The sequence below is a fragment of the Physella acuta genome, unplaced genomic scaffold (assembly GCF_028476545.2).
Source record: "Physella acuta isolate Inbredline_101_S28 unplaced genomic scaffold, ASM2847654v3 ptg000369l, whole genome shotgun sequence".
NCBI classification, from domain to species: domain Eukaryota; kingdom Metazoa; phylum Mollusca; class Gastropoda; family Physidae; genus Physella; species Physella acuta.
Window position 1 is genome coordinate 30,177 of NW_026731888.1, and position 22,155 is coordinate 52,331.

Genomic DNA, 22,155 nt, shown 5'->3' on the forward strand with positions numbered 1-22,155 from the left:
TGTAATTTCAATATTTCATTATTGAAACATTTCTGTTTAGGCCTTCATAAAAAAAAATCATTGCTTTCATCATTTTTACTAATTTTACATTATTTACAAGTTTTATTTAACTTGCTTCCTCTGTCTGTCGTCATAGTTCGAAACTGCCGAACGAAATTTCGAGCATTTCTAACTGACCGTTTCGTTTCATGTAAATTATGTAGAAAATATATACTTAGGGAAAAGTTAGTCGCCCTTCAAAAAACAAGTGATCCCCCCGGCCCGGAGAAAAAAGTCAGAAAGTAACACTGGATCAGTGGCGTAGCGAGGTCGGGTGTCACCCGTTGCGGCACTTAATGGTGTCACCCCCCCCCAGAGGCGTAGCGACCCTTCCCGGGGACAAACTTTCAAATTTTCGATTTGCACCCCCCCCCCCTCATACTTTCGCTTTGCACCCCCCCCCTCAAGTTTTTCTCTATATATTTTGCTATTTTTTGCCTTGGTGTCACCCTCCTAAATGGTGTCACCCGGTGCGGTCCGCACCCCCCGCCTCCCCCTCGCTACGCCTCTGCACTGGATCACTACATGTTAAATTTCATCAATGAATTTTCTTATAATTCGATCTTCTCTTACAAGTCGCATACCATATTTCTCTTGGGTACTTATTTTTGCCTCTAGGGGTGGAGTAGTATACTGTGGCTTTCTTAAACCACATTAGCGCGTGACATCTTTTCGTTTAAAAATAACCACATGAAAATGAATAAACTAAGAAATACTTTTTTTTAAATGAGAATTGGGTCAAAATATATACCTTTCGTCTGTCGTAATTTTCTATCTTTAGATCAACTCAAGGGGAAGCAACACTTCTGTATGTCTAACTACACTTACGATGAGGACTTTTTCTTCTTTGGCAAATGTTCAGTTCAGCCCCGCGCTGCTAGTACCAACGGTTCTAGATAAAAGGTTGTTCTTGATTCCATCCCCATCCCCCTGGTTAAAAAAAAGTCAACGGGTCTAAATTCGTTGTGGATGACCGACTTTCCTTTACTTCTATACATTTTCGATTTCTCTTAATTATAAAAGTAACGGTTTAGTTGTATTAATTAATGGTTATCAACTGTTTTAATATGATGGGATGGTGTTGTCTGCACTTTGTCAATGCGCCTTTACTTTCCTTAACGTAAATCTAGTACCCAACAGATCTGGATGGGCCCATGGGACGTTGTACAACCTTGAGCCTGGGATACGAACTTGAGACTTAGGGTCCACACTTGCATACAACATCACTAACACAACGAGTAATGGTAATGCTACATGTAAATGTACATGTACAAGTAAAGGTAGACTACTACAAACACGTCAGAAACATGCTTATACATTTTTATTCCATTTGTGTGTGTGTCTATAGGGCCTACTATAGATAACCAACAACCGTTATCGGGATAATATCCTGCTGCAGTTTTATGGCAAAACTTAAACTACAGGGGGAGTAATTCTGGAGGGAGGGTAATACCAGGAGGGGAGAAATAACCTACATCCGCGAAATAAAATGATGTTCAGTCGGGTGAAATTATTATCCTGAGTTATCAAGTATTGTTCTGTTTATAGGAATTCTTTACACGAATGTGAATTATGTATCTTTAACATGTGACTCGAAACGAATGTTCAGTTTGTATCATAAACGTGTGACTTGAAACGAATGTGAATTTTGTACCATTAACTTGAGGTTTTGAGAACCACTGAAGTGAAGTCAGAGAACGCATTTAGACGCACATTTTTGTCTCTACACCAGGTAGAAGTAGAACGTGAGGCTGCACGGGAGAGGCACAGTGCTAGAGACGGCTGCCTACTGTTTACATCTGATGTGTTGTCCTCAATGGAACGCGTGATGTAACTTTTTTCTTTGTTCTAAGTTTTCTTATAAAATGTGCAAACACTTAATGGATCTAGATTCTTGGTGAGTTTTAGATTTGTAAGTGTGATACGGATAGTGAGCGGAGATACTATTATCAATGTGAGTTGAACAGGTTTATTTATTTATTTATTGCACATCTGGTAAACTTGTGTAACTGTAAATCTTTAAAGTATACAATTCAGTTTAATAAAGTCTCGGATCCTTATTTTGAATCTAATATAGAAAACTCTATAGAAAAAGTTGTATACTTGTTTACGAAAGCTTGTTTTTTTTTTTTAAAATAAAGTATAACAAAGGTTTATTTAAATACCATGTTTTTTTTTCTGCGATCAATTGTAAACTTTTTCTTACTGTTTTTTTTACTGCCAATTTTAAGTGAGAAAAATATATAAACAAACCAGAATTCATTTTCAAGCTCGAAAATACAACTCTATGTTAGCACTTTGTTTTCGTAGATAACGTCGTACTTTGATAAATCCTGAATTTAGGCATTATGGCAAATATCCGGATAAAAAGAAGAGGGAGGAATGTATTAATCAACCCCCTCTTCAATATCGCACGACGCAATAGTATTAGAATAATACTATACCATCCGGTGTTTACATAGTCATATTACAACGAGATATTAATATGTAACTGTATTCAGTGGTTTGCTGTCATAAGAATGTAGTTACGTTCTTGTGCTGAACACAGCCGTTTACACACACACAGCTACCATCAGCCTGATCTAGGTGAAAGTATTTCTCAAATTAGCCACATCTTTACACATTGCGCAGTGCATGTGGTTTACCTGGTGAGGTGTATTATGAAAGAATGTCTGCAACTAGGAGCAGATTAAACGTGAGTGGGGCTCTTGGCCTAAAATGTGGAACATGTATATATATATATATATATATATATATATATATATATATATATATATATATATATATATATATATATATGCCTATACATTATATCGTTTTGTTGGACTCGGTAGATATAGTTACTGTTGTTCACACTTTTTTTTTGAGTTTTAGATTTATGGAAAGTTTTTTATTTTTAACATCTTTGTGCTAGTTGAAAATATCGATTTCGATATTGTGACGTCTTTTGCGGATGACCCCCCCCCCCCCCCCCCACATACTTGAGTATTTCTAGTTCAGTGCTATTCTGGTGACGTAGGTTCATTGTTTACAATGGGTTCGTCCTGTTGGGCCCTATCTTCACATCTGTTGTGTTCGCACGATGTTGGCAGATCACTTGCAGACCGCTGATCTGGAAAAGTTCTAAGCCAGGGGTCGGCAACCTGCGGCTCGCGAGCCGCATGCGGCTCTTTTGATATCAAGATGCGGCTCTCCAGCTCCTTGAACAAATACTAATAATCTTAATAAAAAAATAAAATATTTGAAATAAAAAAATGTTAGTGGCTCTTTAAAACCAGGGAAATTTTGAAAATTGTAACTTTTGGCTCTTCCGCTTCAAAAGGTTGCCGACCCCTGTTCTAAGCCAAATTCTCGATGCTGTTAGCGTGGTCTACTTCTCCCTAGGCGTCTGCTCCAAAAGACACAAATTTTGGTAATGAATAGTTCCTCTGGATAAAAGGAGCTGAGTAAAAACGGCTCTCAAGACAATAGCAGAATAATTGATGAGTAAAAAAAATAAAATAAAGATAATTATCTTTATTACATCGTTACTATCATTACATGAAAAGACGTAATGACAGCTATACTAAAACTATTTCTTTTAAATTATTATTATTGGCATCAAATGCTCGTGTAGGTACCTTGGTGAAAACTGGCCTCCATAACTTAGTGAGATTTTTGTGTTGAATTTTAACTTTTACCTAAAAATAACTTCTGAAATGTGATCTCTAAGTAGAGTTTGTGTTGTGACTTAACAATTATAATAATGTAAAATCTCCAGTAATATACACAATTTAATAAAAACTGCAGTGAAAGAAGAGCCATTTGGAATGTGTGTGATTATCTATAACACAAGCGTAAAACATTTTTGGTTTATTAATGCTACTTGGGTGTGACTCAGAAAATGTATCAATACATTAATTTATATTCTAATTAGTATACACTTTTTTTTTTATTTTTCAGATATTTCAAAATAACCCAGATTTCGATTCTGTTGTGTTTTTAAATTAGATTGTTACCTTACACTCAATTAGTGTGAATTTTATTTGCGACAGTTACGCTGCAGAAAGATTAATGTAACTGCATGCTTTTAAGAAAAATCTCGTGATAAGAAGACGCCATTAAAATGTGAATTGGTCAAAACCAAAATGTTTAGATAATTTACTGACTTTGGAAACGAAACAAATCCTATCAGAAATGTCCACCTCCGACATGTCTCTGGCATCTGAGCACGTCCAGAGACTTCTGCAGTGCGCCGTTTGTCTTGAGAGATTTAAGCAGCCCAAAATTCTGCCTTGTCAGCACACGTTTTGCTTGACGCCTTGCCTCGAGGGGCTAGTGGACAGAAGAACCCGATCAATACGTTGTCCGGAATGTCGTGCTGACCATTTTGTGCCCCGTAACGGCCCAGCCAGTTTCCCCAACAATCTGACAGTCATTGGTTTCCTGGAGCTGTCCGGGCCGTCTGGGCGAGCCCTTGAGAACATGTCGAGAAGCGAAGGAACCGATGCCATTCACTCTTCGAGTTCCTGGGAAGTGCAACAGTCTCAAAGAGAGTCCAGCCCACCGCTCGTGCCGCTGGGCACCACTGGTGCCGAAGGTGTGAGTTGTGCTGTCTGTCGAAGTGACGGCAGATTCGCCAGGTGCTGTCACTGTGACCAGCTAGTTTGTGAGCAGTGCCGACAATCTCACATGCAACAGGTAAAAACAAGAATGCTTGAATGTAAAAGTATACAAGTAAATAGCTGTATATTTACATATACATAACTATTTTGGAGGCATAAACGCCTATCATTACCTATTCTTTTTGAAAATACTAACCGTTAGACAATTCACATTTTCACTTCCTTAATTATATAACTATGTTTACAATCCTATTTATTTCCTAATGTTAAATTAATTACATCACAAATACATTAATGATATGTCTCTAATTTGAGTTTTAAGTTCGTGCTATTGTCTTGCGTAAATAGTATATATTTGTGTATATTGCGTGCGTATATATATATATATATATATATATATATATATATATATATATATATATATATATGTTTTTGATGTTTTTCTAGTTAATTTTGTGGTAAATGTCAAATAAAAAGAGGTCCTAGATGTAATATATTGAGATAATTGTGAGGTCAAGGGAACTCACTCTTCTTGTGTTGGTTATATTTATAATGTTGTTATTATGAGTGATGTCCCTTGTATATTGTTCTTCCTCTTCCTGTTAACAAATAAAGATGTCTACATGCTAATGGCTTCTATCTCCGTTGTGTATTCCTAATCTATCTCATTGGCGGCGAGGATAAATAATCCACTAGAAAGAGCACCTAATTATTCAAAAAGAGGTTTGCTAGAGCATATTAGCTAAGTATTTCTAGGATAATGGCGCTGTATGGCCAAATAAAAGAATTTGATTCGAATGATGAAATCATTCATGATTACCTAGATAGGTTAAGCTTTTACCTTGAAGCAAACGACGTGACGATAGAAGCCAAAAAGAGAGCTGTTTTGTTAACAGTCATAGGGCCTCAACAATTTAGGCTACTAAAGGACTTATGCGCACCAGCTAGTCTAACTACCAAGAGCTTTAACGAGCTGAGCAAATTGCTAACAGACCACCATGCGCCTACCCCATCAAAGTTTCTATGTCGAGCTAGATTTGACGGTAGGACTCGTCAACCAAACGAGTCAATATCAGAATATGTTGCTGCTTTACGTCATCTAAGTGAATTTTGTGAATTCGGAGACACGCTGTCTGACAGACTATGTGAAAAGTTTGTGACAGGTGTAAACAGCCCTGATATTCAAAGAAAGTTGCTGCTCGAGTCAGATCTAACATTGGAAAAAGCAATACAACTAGCAACTTTATTCCAGCAGTCATCAGATGCGGCAAAATCTCTAACGCCTTCAGAGATCCATGCAGTAAACAGCAGGTTAGTCAACAAACACCAACCCCATCAGAGCATTTCAACTTATGCTAAACAGCCTGCACGTTTAAAGCCTAGATCTAAATCTAGTAATAATTATCAAAAATGGCATCGATGCAAAGGTCCCCATGCATCTCATCGATGCAAGTTCAAGTTAGCTACTTGTTATAAGTGCAGTAAGCAAGGTCACATTGCTAAGGCCTGCTTTGCAAAGTCTTCGTCTGTTGCTAAATCTAGCCAGTCAAGACAGTACCGCAACCAAAGGCAGCACTATGTTAACTCTCACCAAGACTACCTAACCCAACCAATGAACCACTCTACCTGTGAAAATGCTCAAACTGATTCGCAGCCGGATTTCAGCCTGTTCTCTGTGAAATCAATAAGTCATGCTCCCATCAATGTACCAGTTAATATCAACGGTAAGAGCATCAGCTTCCAACTTGACACTGGAGCATCTCTAACAGTCATAACAAAGAAAGACTTTGATGCTGTCACAGGAGGATCAGTGCCTCTACAGCCATGTCACAAGTGTCTAACAACATACACTGGTGACAATGTTCCGGTAATAGGAGAGTGTATGGTTCATGTAAGTTATAATGGTCAAAGTGTTAAACTTCCTCTTCTTGTGGTTGAAGGAAATGGACCACCATTACTAGGTAGGAACTGGTTAAGTGATCTTAAGTTAAATTGGGAGAGTATTTGTTCATTGATCAATACAAGAGAATCTAGTCTTACTTCAATAAATAAAGTAATATCTGAAAATAAAAGTGTTTTTGGCAATTCAGGTTTACTAAATGATAGAACAGTGAAGATAAGCATTAAAGACACAAATCCAAGATACTGCAAAGCTAGAGTTCCACCTTATGCAATGAGGAATAAAATTGAAAATGAGCTAAGTAGATTGGAATCTAATGGCATCATAAAGAAGGTAGACTATTCCGATTGGGCAACGCCCATTGTGCCAGTGTTAAAGAAGGATGGTTCTATAAGAATTTGTGGAGACTATAAAACTACACTGAATAAGCAAATAGAGCTAAATAGGTACCCTATTCCTAACATTGAGGAAATTTCTTTGAATTTGGCAGGAGGAGACAAATTCACTGAATTAGACTTTAGTCATGCTTACACTCAACTAGAACTGCATCCAGATTCAAAAGTCTATACGACAATAAACACACATAAAGGACTCTACCAATATGAAAGACTATGTTTTGGCATATCATCTAGCCCTGGAATTTTCCAAGCTGTCATGGACAGTATTTTTAAGGATATTCCAAATGTTTGTGTTTACTTTGACAATGTGTACATAACTGGTAAGAATGACACTGAACATCTTAAAACACTTGATAAAGTATTGAAAATAGTTGGTGAAAAAGGTTTAAAGATAAACAAAGATAAATGTCAATTCATGTTGACAGAAATTAGTTTTCTTGGTTATATATTGAGCAAACAAGGCATCAGACCTCAACCTGAGAAAACAAAAGCCATTAAAGAAGCACCCAAACCTGAAAATACCCAACAACTAAGAGCTTTTTTGGGCTTGATAAATTACTATGCGAAGTTCATAGGGAATCTGTCTGGTAAACTATCACCACTGTACAAGCTGCTACAGAAAAATGCAACTTGGCACTGGGGTAAACAACAAGATACTGCTTTTAATGCAGCAAAAGAAGCTTTGTCTTCTGACACCTTACTAACTCACTATGACCCAGGGAAAAGACTTATATTAACAAGTGATGCTTCACCAGATGGTGTAGGAGCAGTCTTGTCCCACATGGATGAGAAGGGTGACAGACCCATTGCTTTTGCCAGTAGATCTTTGAACCAGGCTGAGAAAAATTATTCTCAGTTAGATAGGGAAGGCTTAGGCATCATTTTTGGTGTTAAGAAATTTCATAAGTTTCTGTTTGGTAGGAAGTTCACCATCTTTACAGATCATAAACCATTGCTAGGTTTATTTGGAGAAAACAAACCCCTACCTGAGCATGCCTCACCAAGAATTCAAAGATGGGCTATCACACTAACTGCATACAATTATGAATTGAAATACAAACCTGGATCTGAGAATAGTGCAGATAGCCTTAGTAGATTACCTTTAAAAAACCAAAGCCTGAGCTATGTACCAGAAGATGTATTTGTTCTCTTCACTATCATGGATAACTCCAATATAAATGTGAATGATATTAAAAGAGAAACACAAAAAGATGAGTGCTTAATAAAAATATATGAGTACTGTAAAAATGGTTGGCCTGAAGAGTCAGTGAATGAGGACTTAAAGCCATATAAAATAAGAAAAACAGAGTTAAGTCTAGAAGATGGATGTATACTATGGGGGTCAAGAGTAATTATCCCCAAAATGTTACAAAAAGAAGTTTTAAGAACTTTACATGATACTCATCTTGGTTCTTCCAAAATGAAGAGTCTAGCAAGATCATGGTTCTGGTGGCCACATATGGATGCTGATATTGAAAAATATGTAAAGCTTTGTTCAAGCTGTGCACAACATTCAAAGCAACCAGCTACAGCACCCTTGCAAAACTGGGACTGGCCAATCGAACCATGGAAACGTATACATATAGATTTCGCAGGACCTTTCATGAACAAAATGTTCTTAATTGTTATTGATTCACATTCTAAATGGTTAGAAGTTAAAATCATGAACACAATCACTGCAAATGATACCATTATAGAACTTAAGGAAATATTTTCAACTCATGGATTACCAGATCAAATTGTTTCAGATAATGGGCCTAGTTTCACAGCTCATGAGTTTAAACTGTTTTGTGTGGCAAATGGTATTGAGCATATAACCACATCCCCCTATCATCCTGCTGGGAATGGTTTAGCTGAAAGAGCGGTAGGCATATTCAAAACCGCTATGGTAAAAATGAATACCGGTAACAAGTTTTCTCTTAGAGAAAGAGTAAACAGGTTCTTAACCAAATACCGCACAACTCCTCATATAACAACAGGTGTTGCACCATGTGAATTGCTATGTGGTAGGAAAATTAAAACTCATCTTGACCTACTACATCCAACTGTTCAAAGGTCTGTTTCCCAACATCAACATACACAAAAAGTAAATCATGACAAATCATCCATTGAAAGAGAATTTGCAGTTAATGATAATGTGTATCTAAGAAATTATGGGAGAAGGGAAAAATGGATACCAGGTCAAATTGTTCAATGTACAGGACCTGTGTCTTATAAAGTAAAAACAAATGATGGACTTATTGTCCGTAGACATGCAGACCAGTTAAAAATAACTTGTGCAGATAATAAGTGTGAATCTGTCAATCCCACCAAATCTGAACAGTTCACACCAACTCAGTTTGTTCCACAACCAAGTTCTGTTGATATGAGTGAACCAAGTAGTCTGGAGTCAGAAAATGTAAATTCTGGAGTTAATGATTTAAATCCTAGACCTCCTGAGATAGAGAATCCAAATGGTCAGAATATTGAGTCACCAAATCAAAAGCCACTGAGAAGGTCAAACAGGACCTATGATTTTAAAGGTCAAAAGGACTTTGACATCATTGTTTGTATTTTAATTATGTTGTAACATATTGTGCATTGTTTGTAAGGATGTAATCTACCATAGTGTTCATGTTACAATATAATTGGTGATTTTAGGATACTATAAATTGTTCTATTGAGAGATGTGTTGTTGTGTTCTAAGGGTAAAGGGATGTAATATATTGAGATAATTGTGAGGTCAAGGGAACTCACTCTTCTTGTGTTGGTTATATTTATAGTGTTGTTATTATGAGTGATGTCCCTTGTATATTGTTCTTCCTCTTCCTGTTAACAAATAAAGATGTCTACATGCTAATGGCTTCTATCTCCGTTGTGTATTCCTAATCTATCTCACTATATAAAGGTGCTTACTTCGTACCAACAAAACAATTTACAGTCACGCGCCTTTATACATATCACATCACCACACCCTACCTTGCTGAACGCTAACCTAACAAAATTTTTTCTGTTACAAGGTTAAAGCGGATGTGACTAGGATGGTAAGTCTCGTGAGACGTGGCTTGCCTCACATCACAGAACAAATCATCGCCATGGGCAGGAAACGAAACCAGCTGCAGAGCAACTGCGAATGTGTCAAGTCCGAAATCTCAGAAGCGTTTGAAAAACACAGCCGCGAGTTGAAATCAAGGGAGAGAACCCTACGAGAAGACGTAGAGACGTTCTTCGCGAGTGAGCTTAGGAGCTTGAGGAGTCATCAAGAAAATGCTGAGATTGAAATCGCCAGCTTGTCCAGCTTTTGTGACTCTGTGGAATCAGTTCTTAGCATGAGCCGCCCTATACCGGATGGCGACCTAGTAGAGATGAAAGGCCAGTGCTATCAGCATTTAGAAAGCGTTCAGTGTTACGAAGATGGGACAACCAGACCGCCGAACGTTAAGCAGATTCAAGCTTCTCTCGAGAGTCCTTTTCTGTCCTCAACGATTGGTAATTTCGGAGATTTGATTATAACCACACGAATAGCTCCGGCTCTAAGAGATCTCGACGATAACCCTACTCGACCCGAGCCAATGTCAAGGTTGTACGCATTAGCCCCATCTCAGCGTAACCCTAGAGGTTTGAACGACGTTCATCTGGAAGTAGCGTCAGTATCTCCCGGCACCCCGAGGAGGCAGTTGTCGCCCTTGACAGATCAGCCAGCGAATAGACTGGGGGAAGACAGTGACGCAAGAGAATCCCCCAGCTCCCCAGCGGTGTCGAGAAGGCCATTATCACCTTCTGCACGACTGATGCAGGTAAAGTAAAATGTGTGCTGTCTTATTTGAGCAACATATGAATCAATTAGTTCAGGATATTAAATGCATACTTTTTGGTTGGCATCGTGTCCGTCTTATGAAAAAGGAGTGGTTTTAGAGGTGACAGCAGTAGTATATTAGGTCGCTTTTGGACCGCATTTTTGGCGGAGGAGCGCAGGGTGAGGAGCAATGACATATAGTAAAATACTCGGGAGCAGGATGCGCGGGATGCGCAATGACATATAGCAAAATACTACGCCAACTGGCGCATCGCAGGGTGAGGTGGATGCGCAGGATGCGCAAAGACATATAGTAAAATACTACGCTAACCGGGGTTGGCGGAGGTGGTGGGGAAGTAGGTCACCTTTTGGTGACCTTGTGACGTAATCATTGACCGTGTGACGTAATTACTGACCTTGTGACGTAATCAGTCACATTGTGACGTAATCATTGACCTAGTTACGTAATTTTAATGTGTTTTTAATTAGTTTGAATATATTTTTTAATTAATTTTTATAATTAGTTTGAATTTAATTACTTTGTTTACTTTTTAATTATTTTTATTAACGAGTTACGTAATTGGCTTTTAATTTTTTAAATTTTTTAAATTTTTTAAATTTTTAAATTTTTAAATTTTATTTTTAAATTTTTTTTTTTTTTTAATTTTAAATTTTTTAAATTTGTTTATTTGTTTACTTTTTTGTTTAATTTGTTGGTTTGTTTATTTGAATGTATGTATGTTTTAAATAAAAGACTAACACTAGCATGTACTAGAACAGTCTTTGTATACCAGCCTTTAACCAGGCGGGCAACATGTGTTACTTATCGATCTACTAGTGTTGTTTTCTCGCCGCTGCCCGTTTTAATGGGAATGTATTGATCGCACCCACGGGGCCATCACACCTAATTAATTTGGTCATGCATCGTGGGTTTTTCCCCGCTCGATTTGACGGGTCATGATGATTTATGTGGGTTCGCGAAGCGATCCCACCGGGGGGTATGGTAATTAACGACGTACATTAACTGGCTTTCGGCGAAGCCAGCGTTAAGTGTGGGAACATCTGTTACCACGTTAATTGATTTTTTTTTCCCCCCGGTTGGATCCCGTGCTTTTCACTAACAGTTATACGGACAGTATCATAGGTTTTTGGTTTTCACCGAGGCAATGTTTTGTTGTTGGTTGGTGTAGAGTTTATACGAGGGTCGGTGAAGTTTTCACCGAGGTTGGGTTTTGAACTCGGACCATGCATGTTTAGGAGTTGGATGTGGTAGAGTTTACACTAGGGACGGATGTGTTTTGGTTACACCGAGGGTGGTTTCAAAGTTCGTACGTGCATCATTGGAATTGTTGGGGGGCCGTGTTCATACTAGGGTCGGTGAAGTTTTCACCGAGGTTGGTTTTGAACGCGAACCATACATGTTTAAGAATTACTAGGTGTAGAGTTTATACGAGGGTCGGTGAAGTTTTCACCGAGGTTGGTTTTGAACTCGAACCATACATGTTTAAGAATTGCTAGGTGTAGAGTTTATACTAGGGTGGTATGGTTTTGGTTTCACCATGGCTTGGTTCAAAGTTGTTACATGCATGCTTTGGAGTTGGTAGGTTTCAAACTAGGGTCGGTGAAGTTTTCACCGAGGCAGGTTACAAAGTTGATACAGGCATGTTTTAGGAATTGGGGTGGGCCGTGTTCATACTAGGCTCGATGAAGTTTTCACCGAGTGATGTTGGTACACGATGTTTTGGAAGGGGTTGGTGTAGAGTCTATACTAGGGTCGGTGAAGTTTTCCCCGAGGCAGGGTTCGAAGCTAGACCATACATGTTTAGGAATTGTTAGGGGTAGAGTTTACACTAGAGTCGAGGGAGTTTTGTTAACACCGAGGCATGTTGGTACATACATGTTCTTGGAATTGTTGTGGGTAGAATGTATACTAGGGTCGGTGAAGTTTTCACCTAGGTAGGTTTCAAAGTTGTTACATGTATGTTTAGGAATTGTTGACAGTCGAGTTCATACTAAGGTCGGTGAAGTTTTCACCGACGCATGTTTCAAACTCTGTCCATTCATGTCTTGGAGTTGTTGCGGATAGAATTTATACTAGGGTCGGTGAAGTTTTCCCGATGTAATATTGTTTTTGTCTTTACAAGTTCGTTTTCTGATGGTGTGTGTGTGTGTGTGTGTGTGTGTGTGTATGTGAGAGCTTTTTGGTTTGAGTGAAAAAGTTTGATTTGCGGTGTATAACTTACACCGATGTTTTGACTGCATAGGATTTCAAAGTTGGATGGGAAAGTTGTCACACCTTTTAATCAGCTATTACAATTAATCACAAAAGAGCATTTAAATGTACATAAAAATTTTATTTACTTAAAACAACTCCTGTGTGTGTGTGTGTGTGTGTGTGTGTGTGTGTGTGTGTGTGTGAATGTGCAGCCCGTACAAAAGGACAGTCTGGATAATGGCGTCGATGTTCTTCTTCTACCACATCACCCATTTTCCATCCCCTCAACGTATTCAAACAGAAAATACACTTGACAAGGTCGCCAGGTCCAATGAAGATAAAACCATTTTTAGCCAAACTGATAGGGTCGACCGGGTAGACGTCGGACCAACACCCCGAAAATGTTTGCAACCTTTCCTCCTCATCATGGAACCTAATGTCACTGTCCCTGTCAGAAGCTGGGTTGGGTGGTGGTGTCTCATCAAGGGGCTCAATAAAGGTTCCACCTATAGGTCGCTGTACAAACACTCTCTCATAACCTAGATTCATCTCCCCTTGATTTGTCTCATGAAAGGTACTGATCATCTGTACAGGATACAATCTCACTTCCTCGGGTCCAATATCAAGACCCGTTTCCGTTTGATCCGACATTCCCGTGCTCTCACGGGAATCCCATCCACAGCACTGAAGACAAAAACATTCACCGGACATGGTATAGGGTGCTTATACGGCGGTGTTTATAGTATTCCCTGAATACCACACCTGGGTGGGCTATCGAACAATACCGTAAAGAGCGGTTTCCAACTCGGATCCAGTATTTTAAATGGTTGATTTTGATTTCAGTCATACATGTTATACAGGATACCGAGTTACATAACTTTCAGGGACAAGTAACAAAACAATAACTCACATCAAAAATTTAAAAAAGATCGTTTATATCATAAGTTTTTATTGAATAAAAACAACCCCATCAGCATACCGTCATGGTTCTGTCTTATTTACATATTTACATTAAAGTCTCGTTAAAGTCATGGTTGGTAAACTAAAGGGTCTTATATGTCTAGGGGAGATGTTGTGACATTGTCTGCGTCTACTTGTCTTTTAATGTAAAAGTAAGAAAGTGAGTTTCTGTGTTGGGTGTAAGTGTATATCCCCGTGTTGTATGCTCTGAACCCTGTGTTTGTCCCACCACTTGGTTCCTTTGTTGTGAGGACCTGCATGAAAGATTCTTTGCCTAGTGTGTTGTGATTTTTAGATAATCCTTTGGTTGATGTTTTATTATACTCGCCAAAACAGTGGTACGTCTTACTACATAAAGATACCATCCCATCCCCTTCATATTCTAGCTTAAACAACCCCGGTGTTCTTTTTTCATAAATTTTCCTAGCCCTACACCCCAGACAATGACTATCTACCGTGCCTTTGCCGCTTATAAATTGTGTTCTATGTGAGTCGCATACTTCTGAGGGGAACCATTTGTCGTAAATGTCAAAAAACTCGTGTTCTAGTCCCGGTCTAACGGCTTTTAACAAGTCATCGGTACTTAAGGCTAAGTATAAACTGTCCGTGTCCATCTCACATAGCTGAAAGTCGGTTCTATCTATATATTTGTCTATAAAGTCATAATAAAATTCTAACATTCTAAGTTTCGCGTACTGATAAACGAAAAAGCCTATCTGAAGAGGGAGATCCCAAACTATCTTCTTTTTTAACGTTTCTACTTCGTAAACAGCGTCGGTAAGTTTTGTCATTTTTTTAAATCGTGGATTATTAATACAATCCCCTATATCCCTATCACTACAGTAGGTCATGTCCGCATGTCTTGTTTTATCCGTCAAAGTTTTACCGTATGCCGCGTTTCCTAACAATTTCATTGTTTCACTAGTTATTGCGTATTTGTCGTCTATGTCCCCCTTTCTTCGCGCGTCTGAAACTGTATCCCCAAATGTCTTAAAACATGCAACTGGATTATATTCAACGACTTGATAAATTTTAGTTACCACCAACCCATGATTTAAATACCACTTTAAAAGGGGGGTCGCTAATAAAATTTTCTCCCCTGTAAAGCTACCGATTAAAGTCCGTCTACCGCTAGTTAATAAGTTGTTATCGATCGCGTATTGTCTCATAAACGGTCCGATGTCGTCGCGCGTAACGTACGTATTTTTAAAAATAGGTGTCATCTCACTAAAATGTTCTCTTAAACTATCCGGTACTTTAATGTCGCATTCTATCAGTCCAAAACACGAGTCGTCTAAAACAGAATCGATGATCTGTTTTTCAGTCAGGGGCCATTTCTTACCATAGGTCGGTGTCGGTGTTTTTTGTGATTTGTCAATAGATTTTAAATAGTCTTTAATAGTTGGGTTCATTTTTTTCTGGTTCCCCCACTCACATTCCCACATTTCTACGACTTTAACGTCAACAGTCTCGGTAAGGTACTTCGTAATTTCGTTTGTCTTTTTAAATAACTCTGTCAAGGGTCTGTTACTAATAGGATTTACTGTTCGGTCTTTGGTTAAGGGGCAGTCGGGGTGTCCATGAAAGAGGCAGCCATGGAACTGATAAACGGTTCGACTGTTCGCGTCCCACCCGTCTACTCTTATATGGCGAGATCCTAAGCTAACTTCGCCCCCATTAAACGCGGTTTTTAAAGTTACCCCCTTTGTTTTTGAAACCCACGATAACCACTGAAAGGCCTGTTCCCCATAATGATTCGTTTTACGCGGTCTAAACCCCTCCTCACTATTTCTAATAATCGGAAATCCCGTCGGCATTTTTTGCATTAAAGACCATAAATAAAGCGCGTTTGCGTCGTACCCCTTAATTGCCTGTACCACCTTATTACTATTCCCCCTAATGAACGTTTCACCCTTTTCGTGATGTCTATGAAAAATAATGGAGGGGCCCCCTACGATATTATTTCGGATTGTTTTATGTAACTCTGATTCGCGCTCGGAACACAAAGAAAAAGAAACGTTTTCGGGTAGTGTTTTGAATAAGTATTTTAAGGTTACCCCCGGGACAGAAATCGCGTCTTTAAAAATATCAACCCCTAAATTTTTGTAAAAATTAGTTTGCTGCTCGAGCGCTTCGATAAACGGTTTTACATCGATATTGTTATACCAAATAAGATAATCTTTAAACGTTTGCATCCCCTTCTCTACCCAAATTTGGCTACACGTCGCGTACTCCTCGTCTGAAATGTTACAATTTTTTAATGATGAAAAAAAGGCCGAATGCGGAGGTAAAGACGTTTCATCTAAGACGGCTAAATTTTTGACATATTCGTACGGAAAAAATCCCTTGGTCTCTTTAACATTATATGCGGCGAGGTATTTACTATAGCTAAACCCCGGTGCTAGATAATTAACTATATCTAAGAACTTTAATTTATTTGTTGATATACACATAAAATTATTATTTCTTTTAACTACATATTTAAACGGTGTTTGTTTATCTTCTACGTCGTCTTCATCATCGTTACAACTAGATCTAGGTCCCTCCTCTAACCCCTCTTCTGTGTTTGAATAAGCTAAAAAGTACTGAATAAAATACGGCTTAACGAGATTTATATCATATTTTCCTGAATTAAACCCTATAACTGGCATTTGTCGCAAATACTCGTCTAATCTACCGCTAAGAAACCTATCAAACCCTTTGTCGTTCGACTTATTATCACTACCCCTAGCTTTAGGTGGAAATAACTTCCTGATTTGCTTAAAAACAGGCTCGAACTGTTTTTTCAAAATTCCATAAGCTGCCTCAGCGATTATGTGGAGTCTGTCAATAACTCTAGTCACTAATTCTTTAGGGTCACCAGTCGAAATAAAACAGATGGGTTCGACGAACCCATCTACGTTTGAGGCTACAGAGCAAGACAAAGGCACGTGTTTGGCAACGCTTTTTGTAACTCTACCTAACGTGGGTAACTCGGTATGGTCGAAATAGCATTCGAAATCGTAAGTTGCTCTGAAGGGATAAACAAAGTTACTATCTACAACTAACCCATAGGACGCTAAAAACTCCCAGATTGTTTGTTGTGTCTGATAAACCCCTCCCTTATACCTATCTACGGGTTTCCCCCCATTACACCCTTTCGCGTGTCTGTTCATTTGTTGAACGGTGGGCCATAATTTGTTACACACAGAACACGCGAAAGCGTGACCCGCCCCACCTATATTATTAATGTACATAAACTGATTTTGAAAAAATAAAAGATATACAGTCTCCCTAAACCTATCACTACTTCTAAGTTTCGGAGAAAGGATCTGGTTTTCGTCAAATTCAAAAATCTCAATATTTACACTAAAACAGGACTCTAAGAGGGGAATTTCGACCAACCTAACCCCGCTAAAATTATCCAAGGTCCCGAGACCTTGGTGCGCTTGCCACTGTTTCGCGAGATTTAATGTTGGCTTTCTAAGATCTTGTAAGGGTGCTCCTAAATGTCTGGCTAAACATCTAAAAAACGAGAAATTGTCTGTGTAGGGTTTGGAATGTGAATCCTGTTGTAACATGTTGATGGCGTGATTATGTTTAATAAAGTCAGGAATGTCTGTAAGAAGGCATGTAGGTGAAGCTTTGTCTGTGGTCATGTGTAAGTCTACTGCATCTCCCCTAAGGTCGTCTACAGGAAAAATAGCGGTGTCTGAATAAATGGTACTGTCGTTGTTAGTCTTTACGCGTTTGTTGTTTGCTATATCGTCATACGTCGTATGTCGTTTTAAAGGGCTAGTGTTGGTCGCGGTACAAGCTGTTTGGCTCGCTGAAGGGAGTTGGACAGTATGTGTGTCGGTCACAGATGTGGGTTGGTGTGTTTGTCTGTTGGTTGCTGATGGGGTGTCGGTCGGTAATGTTTGTTTGCTGTGTGCTTTCTTATAGTGGGTCGTTAAATTGTCAAGTCGTGTAAATACTTTCCCGCAAGTTGAACAGGAATGTCTTCCTCGACCGTGTGCAGAGTCGTGATGTCTTGTCAAATGCTGTTTAAGGGTGAACACTCGGTTGCAGATCTCGCATGTGAAACGGGTCATGGCTTGGTGGGTGGTAGGTTGGGCGGCTTCCATTATTGACGATGTGTCTAGTAGTCGGATGCTTGGGTAGGTCGCTGGCTGTAGAATAAAAAGAATTACATAAAATAAAATACATGAAATAAAAAACATACTTAAAACAAAATTGAAAATGAAACGTACCTATGGGTTTGCACGTCTAAGCTGAACGTGAAGTTAGCTGTATGTGGAGATCCGAAGTGGTGTAGTTGGATGTAGTTGGAACGTTTGGTTCAGTGGATGCCTCGGGGCTGGGTAGGTAGCTCAATTGGGTCAGTGGTTGTGTCGATGAGTCGTTTGTACACTAAAAAAGAAAATTCAATTGACTACTTATTTAGATACATATTTATTTAAAGGATATGTAAAGGATAATTCATACTATTAACCTTACCTCGGTGTGCGTTACAAAATTAAATACATGTGACTACTTATTTAATAAGATTTGATTTTAATGGGGTTAGCTCCCTTAACACAATACGTAATATTAACCTTACCTCGGTGTACGATACAAAATTAAAGTAAATACCTGTGACTACTTATTTAATAAGTTTTGATTTTAATGGGGTTAGCTCCCTTAAAACAAAGTAATATTAACCTTACCTTTAATAGAATAAACACGCACAAAAGATGTGGTCCGTGGTTGTTTAGGTAGATGTGGTGATTGGTAAAGCTGGCGTGGGTTTAGTCTCAGGAGTCAACAGAGGTCGCAGGCTGGATAAGTCGCGGTGAAGTTTGGTGTGAAGTCCGAAGTTGAAGTGATTAGAACACAATTTTCGCGGTCATTTATACGATTGCTCAGCGTAATTACACCACCAGCTGTCGCACAACAGCTGTTGCATAATGACCTAAGTGCTTCGCGGAAAGCCACTTAATGTACGTCGTTAATTACCATACCCCCCGGTGGGATCGCTTCGCGAACCCACATAAATCATCATGACCCGTCAAATCGAGCGGGGAAAAACCCACGATGCATGACCAAATTAATTAGGTGTGATGGCCCCGTGGGTGCGATCAATACATTCCCATTAAAACGGGCAGCGGCGAGAAAACCTCACTAGTAGATCGATAAGTAACACATGTTGCCCGCCTGGTTAAAGGCTGGTATACAAAGACTGTTCTAGTACATGCTAGTGTTAGTCTTTTATTTAAAACATACATACATTCAAATAAACAAACCAACAAATTAAACAAAAAAGTAAACAAATAAACAAATTTAAAAAATTTAAAATTAAAAAAAAAAAAAATTTAAAAATAAAATTTAAAAATTTAAAAATTTAAAAATTTAAAAAATTTAAAAAATTTAAAAAATTAAAAGCCAATTACGTAACTCGTTAATAAAAATAATTAAAAAGTAAACAAAGTAATTAAATTCAAACTAATTATAAAAATTAATTAAAAAATATATTCAAACTAATTAAAAACACATTAAAATTACGTAACTAGGTCAATGATTACGTCACAATGTGACTGATTACGTCACAAGGTCAGTAATTACGTCACACGGTCAATGATTACGTCACAAGGTCACCAAAAGGTGACCTACTTCCCCACCACCTCCGCCAACCCCGGTTGGCGTAGTATCCACCTCACCCTGCGATGCGCCAGTTGGCGTAGTATTTTGCTATATGTCATTGCGCATCCCGCGCATCCTGCTCCCGAGTATTTTACTATATGTCATTGCTCCTCACCCTGCGCTCCTCCGCCAAAAATGCGGTCCAAAAGCGACCTAATATACTACTGACAGCACGAAATATCTCCTGAGGAAAATCTATTGACATCGCTGAGATATTTTTGTCCAGGTTACATTTTGTCATGTACGCAGTGTTTCTTTCAGACTTTTTTCTCCTGGGGGGGGGGCACTATATTTTTTTTGGGGGGGGGGGGGGGGGAGGGGGCGGTAGACTCTGCATGCACACTTCGTGTAACGTGTTTTCACCTAAATGTTAAGCTAACTACATTTGAACAGTCGAAGCCATCAAAATTCGAGATATCAATAGAAGGCTTACAATTATAGCCTTAGATCTGTAATGTAATATTTTAGAATCAATTAATTTTATTTTTTTAAACATTACGCAGGTTCGTTTCGGCGAAGAAGAAACGTTAGAGAGTAACCCGGTCTTTTCTCCAGTACATTCGACACACCCGCATAGACGGAGCAGATATGACAGGAGATCTGATACACGTCTCCCGACTTCAAGTAATGGTCAAACAATATCACAGCATATGAATGACAGGACACGTCATCTAAGCCTTGGTGCTCTTCCGGTCACAAACGAATACGACGACGAAACTCCGGTGAGTCGGTTCATGGGAAGTAACCGACAAGAAAACAGAACGGAAGATGTTGGAACTAGTCTTTCGGTTACATTTCCTAGCACCCGATCCTACAGCTTTCTTCTCCCATCTCTTCGAAACCAAACTCCCTCGACAAATGAAGAAGAAAGCGAGACAGAGCACGAAGACATCCCGGCTTTCAACAGCAACAGTCCGAGTATTTATGTCAACTGCCCACGAAACAAGTACAACCAGAAAGGCGCGGCTGTGCTGAGATTCGGAAAGAGGGGGAGCGAGGCGTCAGAATTCACGTGGCCGCGGGGTGTTGCCGTATCCCCCCTTGATGACACCATCTTTGTGTCCGACAGCAGCAACCACCGTGTTCAAGTTTTTGACAGCGCTGGAAGGTTACTGAACACCTTTGGGAGATACGGCCAGGCGGAAGGGGAATTCGATTGCTTAGCAGGGTTAGCTATAAACGGGTTAGGGCAAGTTATAATCGCTGACAGGTATAATCATCGCGTTCAAGTGTTCGATAGAAATGGCCGCTTCCAGAGTGCATTTGGTTGTGAGGGTTCTGGCGAAGGGCAGCTCAACTACCCCTGGGGAGTTGCCTGTGATAATATGGGCTTTATCTACGTTTGTGATAAGGAGAATCATCGCGTCCAGGTGTTTCAGTCCAACGGTACTTTTGTGCGAATGTTTGGCGAGTATGGGTGCAGGACGGGTCAGTTTGAGAACCCGCATTACATTGCTGTCAGCCCTGACAATAAAGTTTACGTCAGCGACAGCAGCAACCATAGAGTGCAGGTCTTTAGCATGTACGGAGATTTCCTTTTCAGTTTCGGGACTTGCGGCTCCTTGAGAGGTCAGCTGAAATTCCCCAGGGGAATCGCCATTGACAACCAGGGGTTCGTGGTGGTGGCTGATAGTGGCAATAACCGAATACAAATATTTCGCGCAGACGGTAGATTTTACTCCATGTTTGGCAGTTGGGGCAATGAAAATGGTCAGTTCAAAGGGTTGGAGGGCCTTTCTATTCTGGCCAATGGAAACATTGTGGTTAGCGACCGAGAAAATCACCGCATGCAAATATTTTAATGTTGTTACGTGTAAAAGCCGACTTAAATCATTCAGTACTAAACTAACATATCTTGGAGAAACAGTAGCATTAAAACATAACTTTGCAATAGTGTGCATGATGAAGCTGAGATCAACCGGATAATTAAAACTAGTAAGACATTTTTAGCCACTTGTATAGCATTTTATCTGTATACTTGGTAGCTTGTCATTCTTCTTTCCCGAGGTCTCCTTAGTTGTAATTTGTTGTTAATATTAATAAACAAAAAAAAAAGTTGTTGTATTATGACTAAACTCTTTTGTTTAACCTTGGAAAAAATACCTTCACTTACATTTCATGCCACAAGAAACTCAAATTCAGCAGATTTCATACAAGGCACATATCAACTGTGATGGCAGTTTGAGAGTATTCCTAGATCCTGATAAACCTATGTGTCAGACATAGCTCTTCATTTCAAGCATCAAATGGTTCTGGTATCAGATTTATAAACCAGCGTAAGCATTCCAATATTATTATAATATCTATGTAGCCATTCATCCATCCACCACCTACATGTTGCAACACAAACTACAACAAGAATGCATTTTTTAAACTATATAAAATTTATTCTAATGCTGTATGGAAACAAAAGACCACACAACTGATTGTCTATCTCATACATTAGTATACATACATGCTAACTACGAGTGAATTCTACAATTGTATAGATCTACGTGAAGTAAATGTCACCAGTATGTGGTAGTGGGGGGGGGGGGGGAACTTGTGCTGTGTGTGCTACCAGTGTGTGGTAGTTCTTCAAAGTGGGGGGACTTGTGCTAGGT

General features: G+C 39.1%; 1 protein-coding gene across 3 annotated transcripts; it reads left to right on the plus strand.

Moving 5' to 3' along the window:
• The first annotated feature begins 1,778 nt into the window (after positions 1–1,778).
• Positions 1,779–21,597, plus strand: LOC131941671 (RING finger protein nhl-1). Of its 3 annotated transcripts, none has more exons than XM_059301070.1 (4): positions 1,779–1,993; positions 3,982–4,719; positions 9,941–10,717; positions 20,056–21,597. In XM_059301070.1, exons 2-4 carry the CDS (start codon positions 4,216–4,218, stop codon positions 21,352–21,354), a joined length of 2,580 nt encoding a protein of 859 aa, XP_059157053.1. In that variant the 5' UTR covers positions 1,779–1,993; positions 3,982–4,215; the 3' UTR covers positions 21,355–21,597. The 3 variants fall into 3 exon arrangements, with proteins under 3 accessions (XP_059157053.1, XP_059157054.1, XP_059157055.1); XM_059301071.1 differs by having other exon boundaries at positions 1,779–1,936; XM_059301072.1 differs by lacking the exon at positions 1,779–1,993 and adding an exon at positions 2,714–2,734.
• Positions 21,598–22,155: the final 558 nt, after the last annotated feature.

Excerpts from the sequence above, each read along its gene's own strand:
- LOC131941671 (XM_059301070.1), top strand. The coding sequence starts at position 4,216 with ATGTCCACCTCCGACATGTCTCTGGCATCTGAGCACGTCCAGAGACTT. Across the intron at positions 4,720-9,940 it reads GACAATCTCACATGCAACAG|GTTAAAGCGGATGTGACTAG; the intron begins GTAAAAACAAGA and ends TTCTGTTACAAG. Across the intron at positions 10,718-20,055 it reads CTTCTGCACGACTGATGCAG|GTTCGTTTCGGCGAAGAAGA; the intron begins GTAAAGTAAAAT and ends AACATTACGCAG.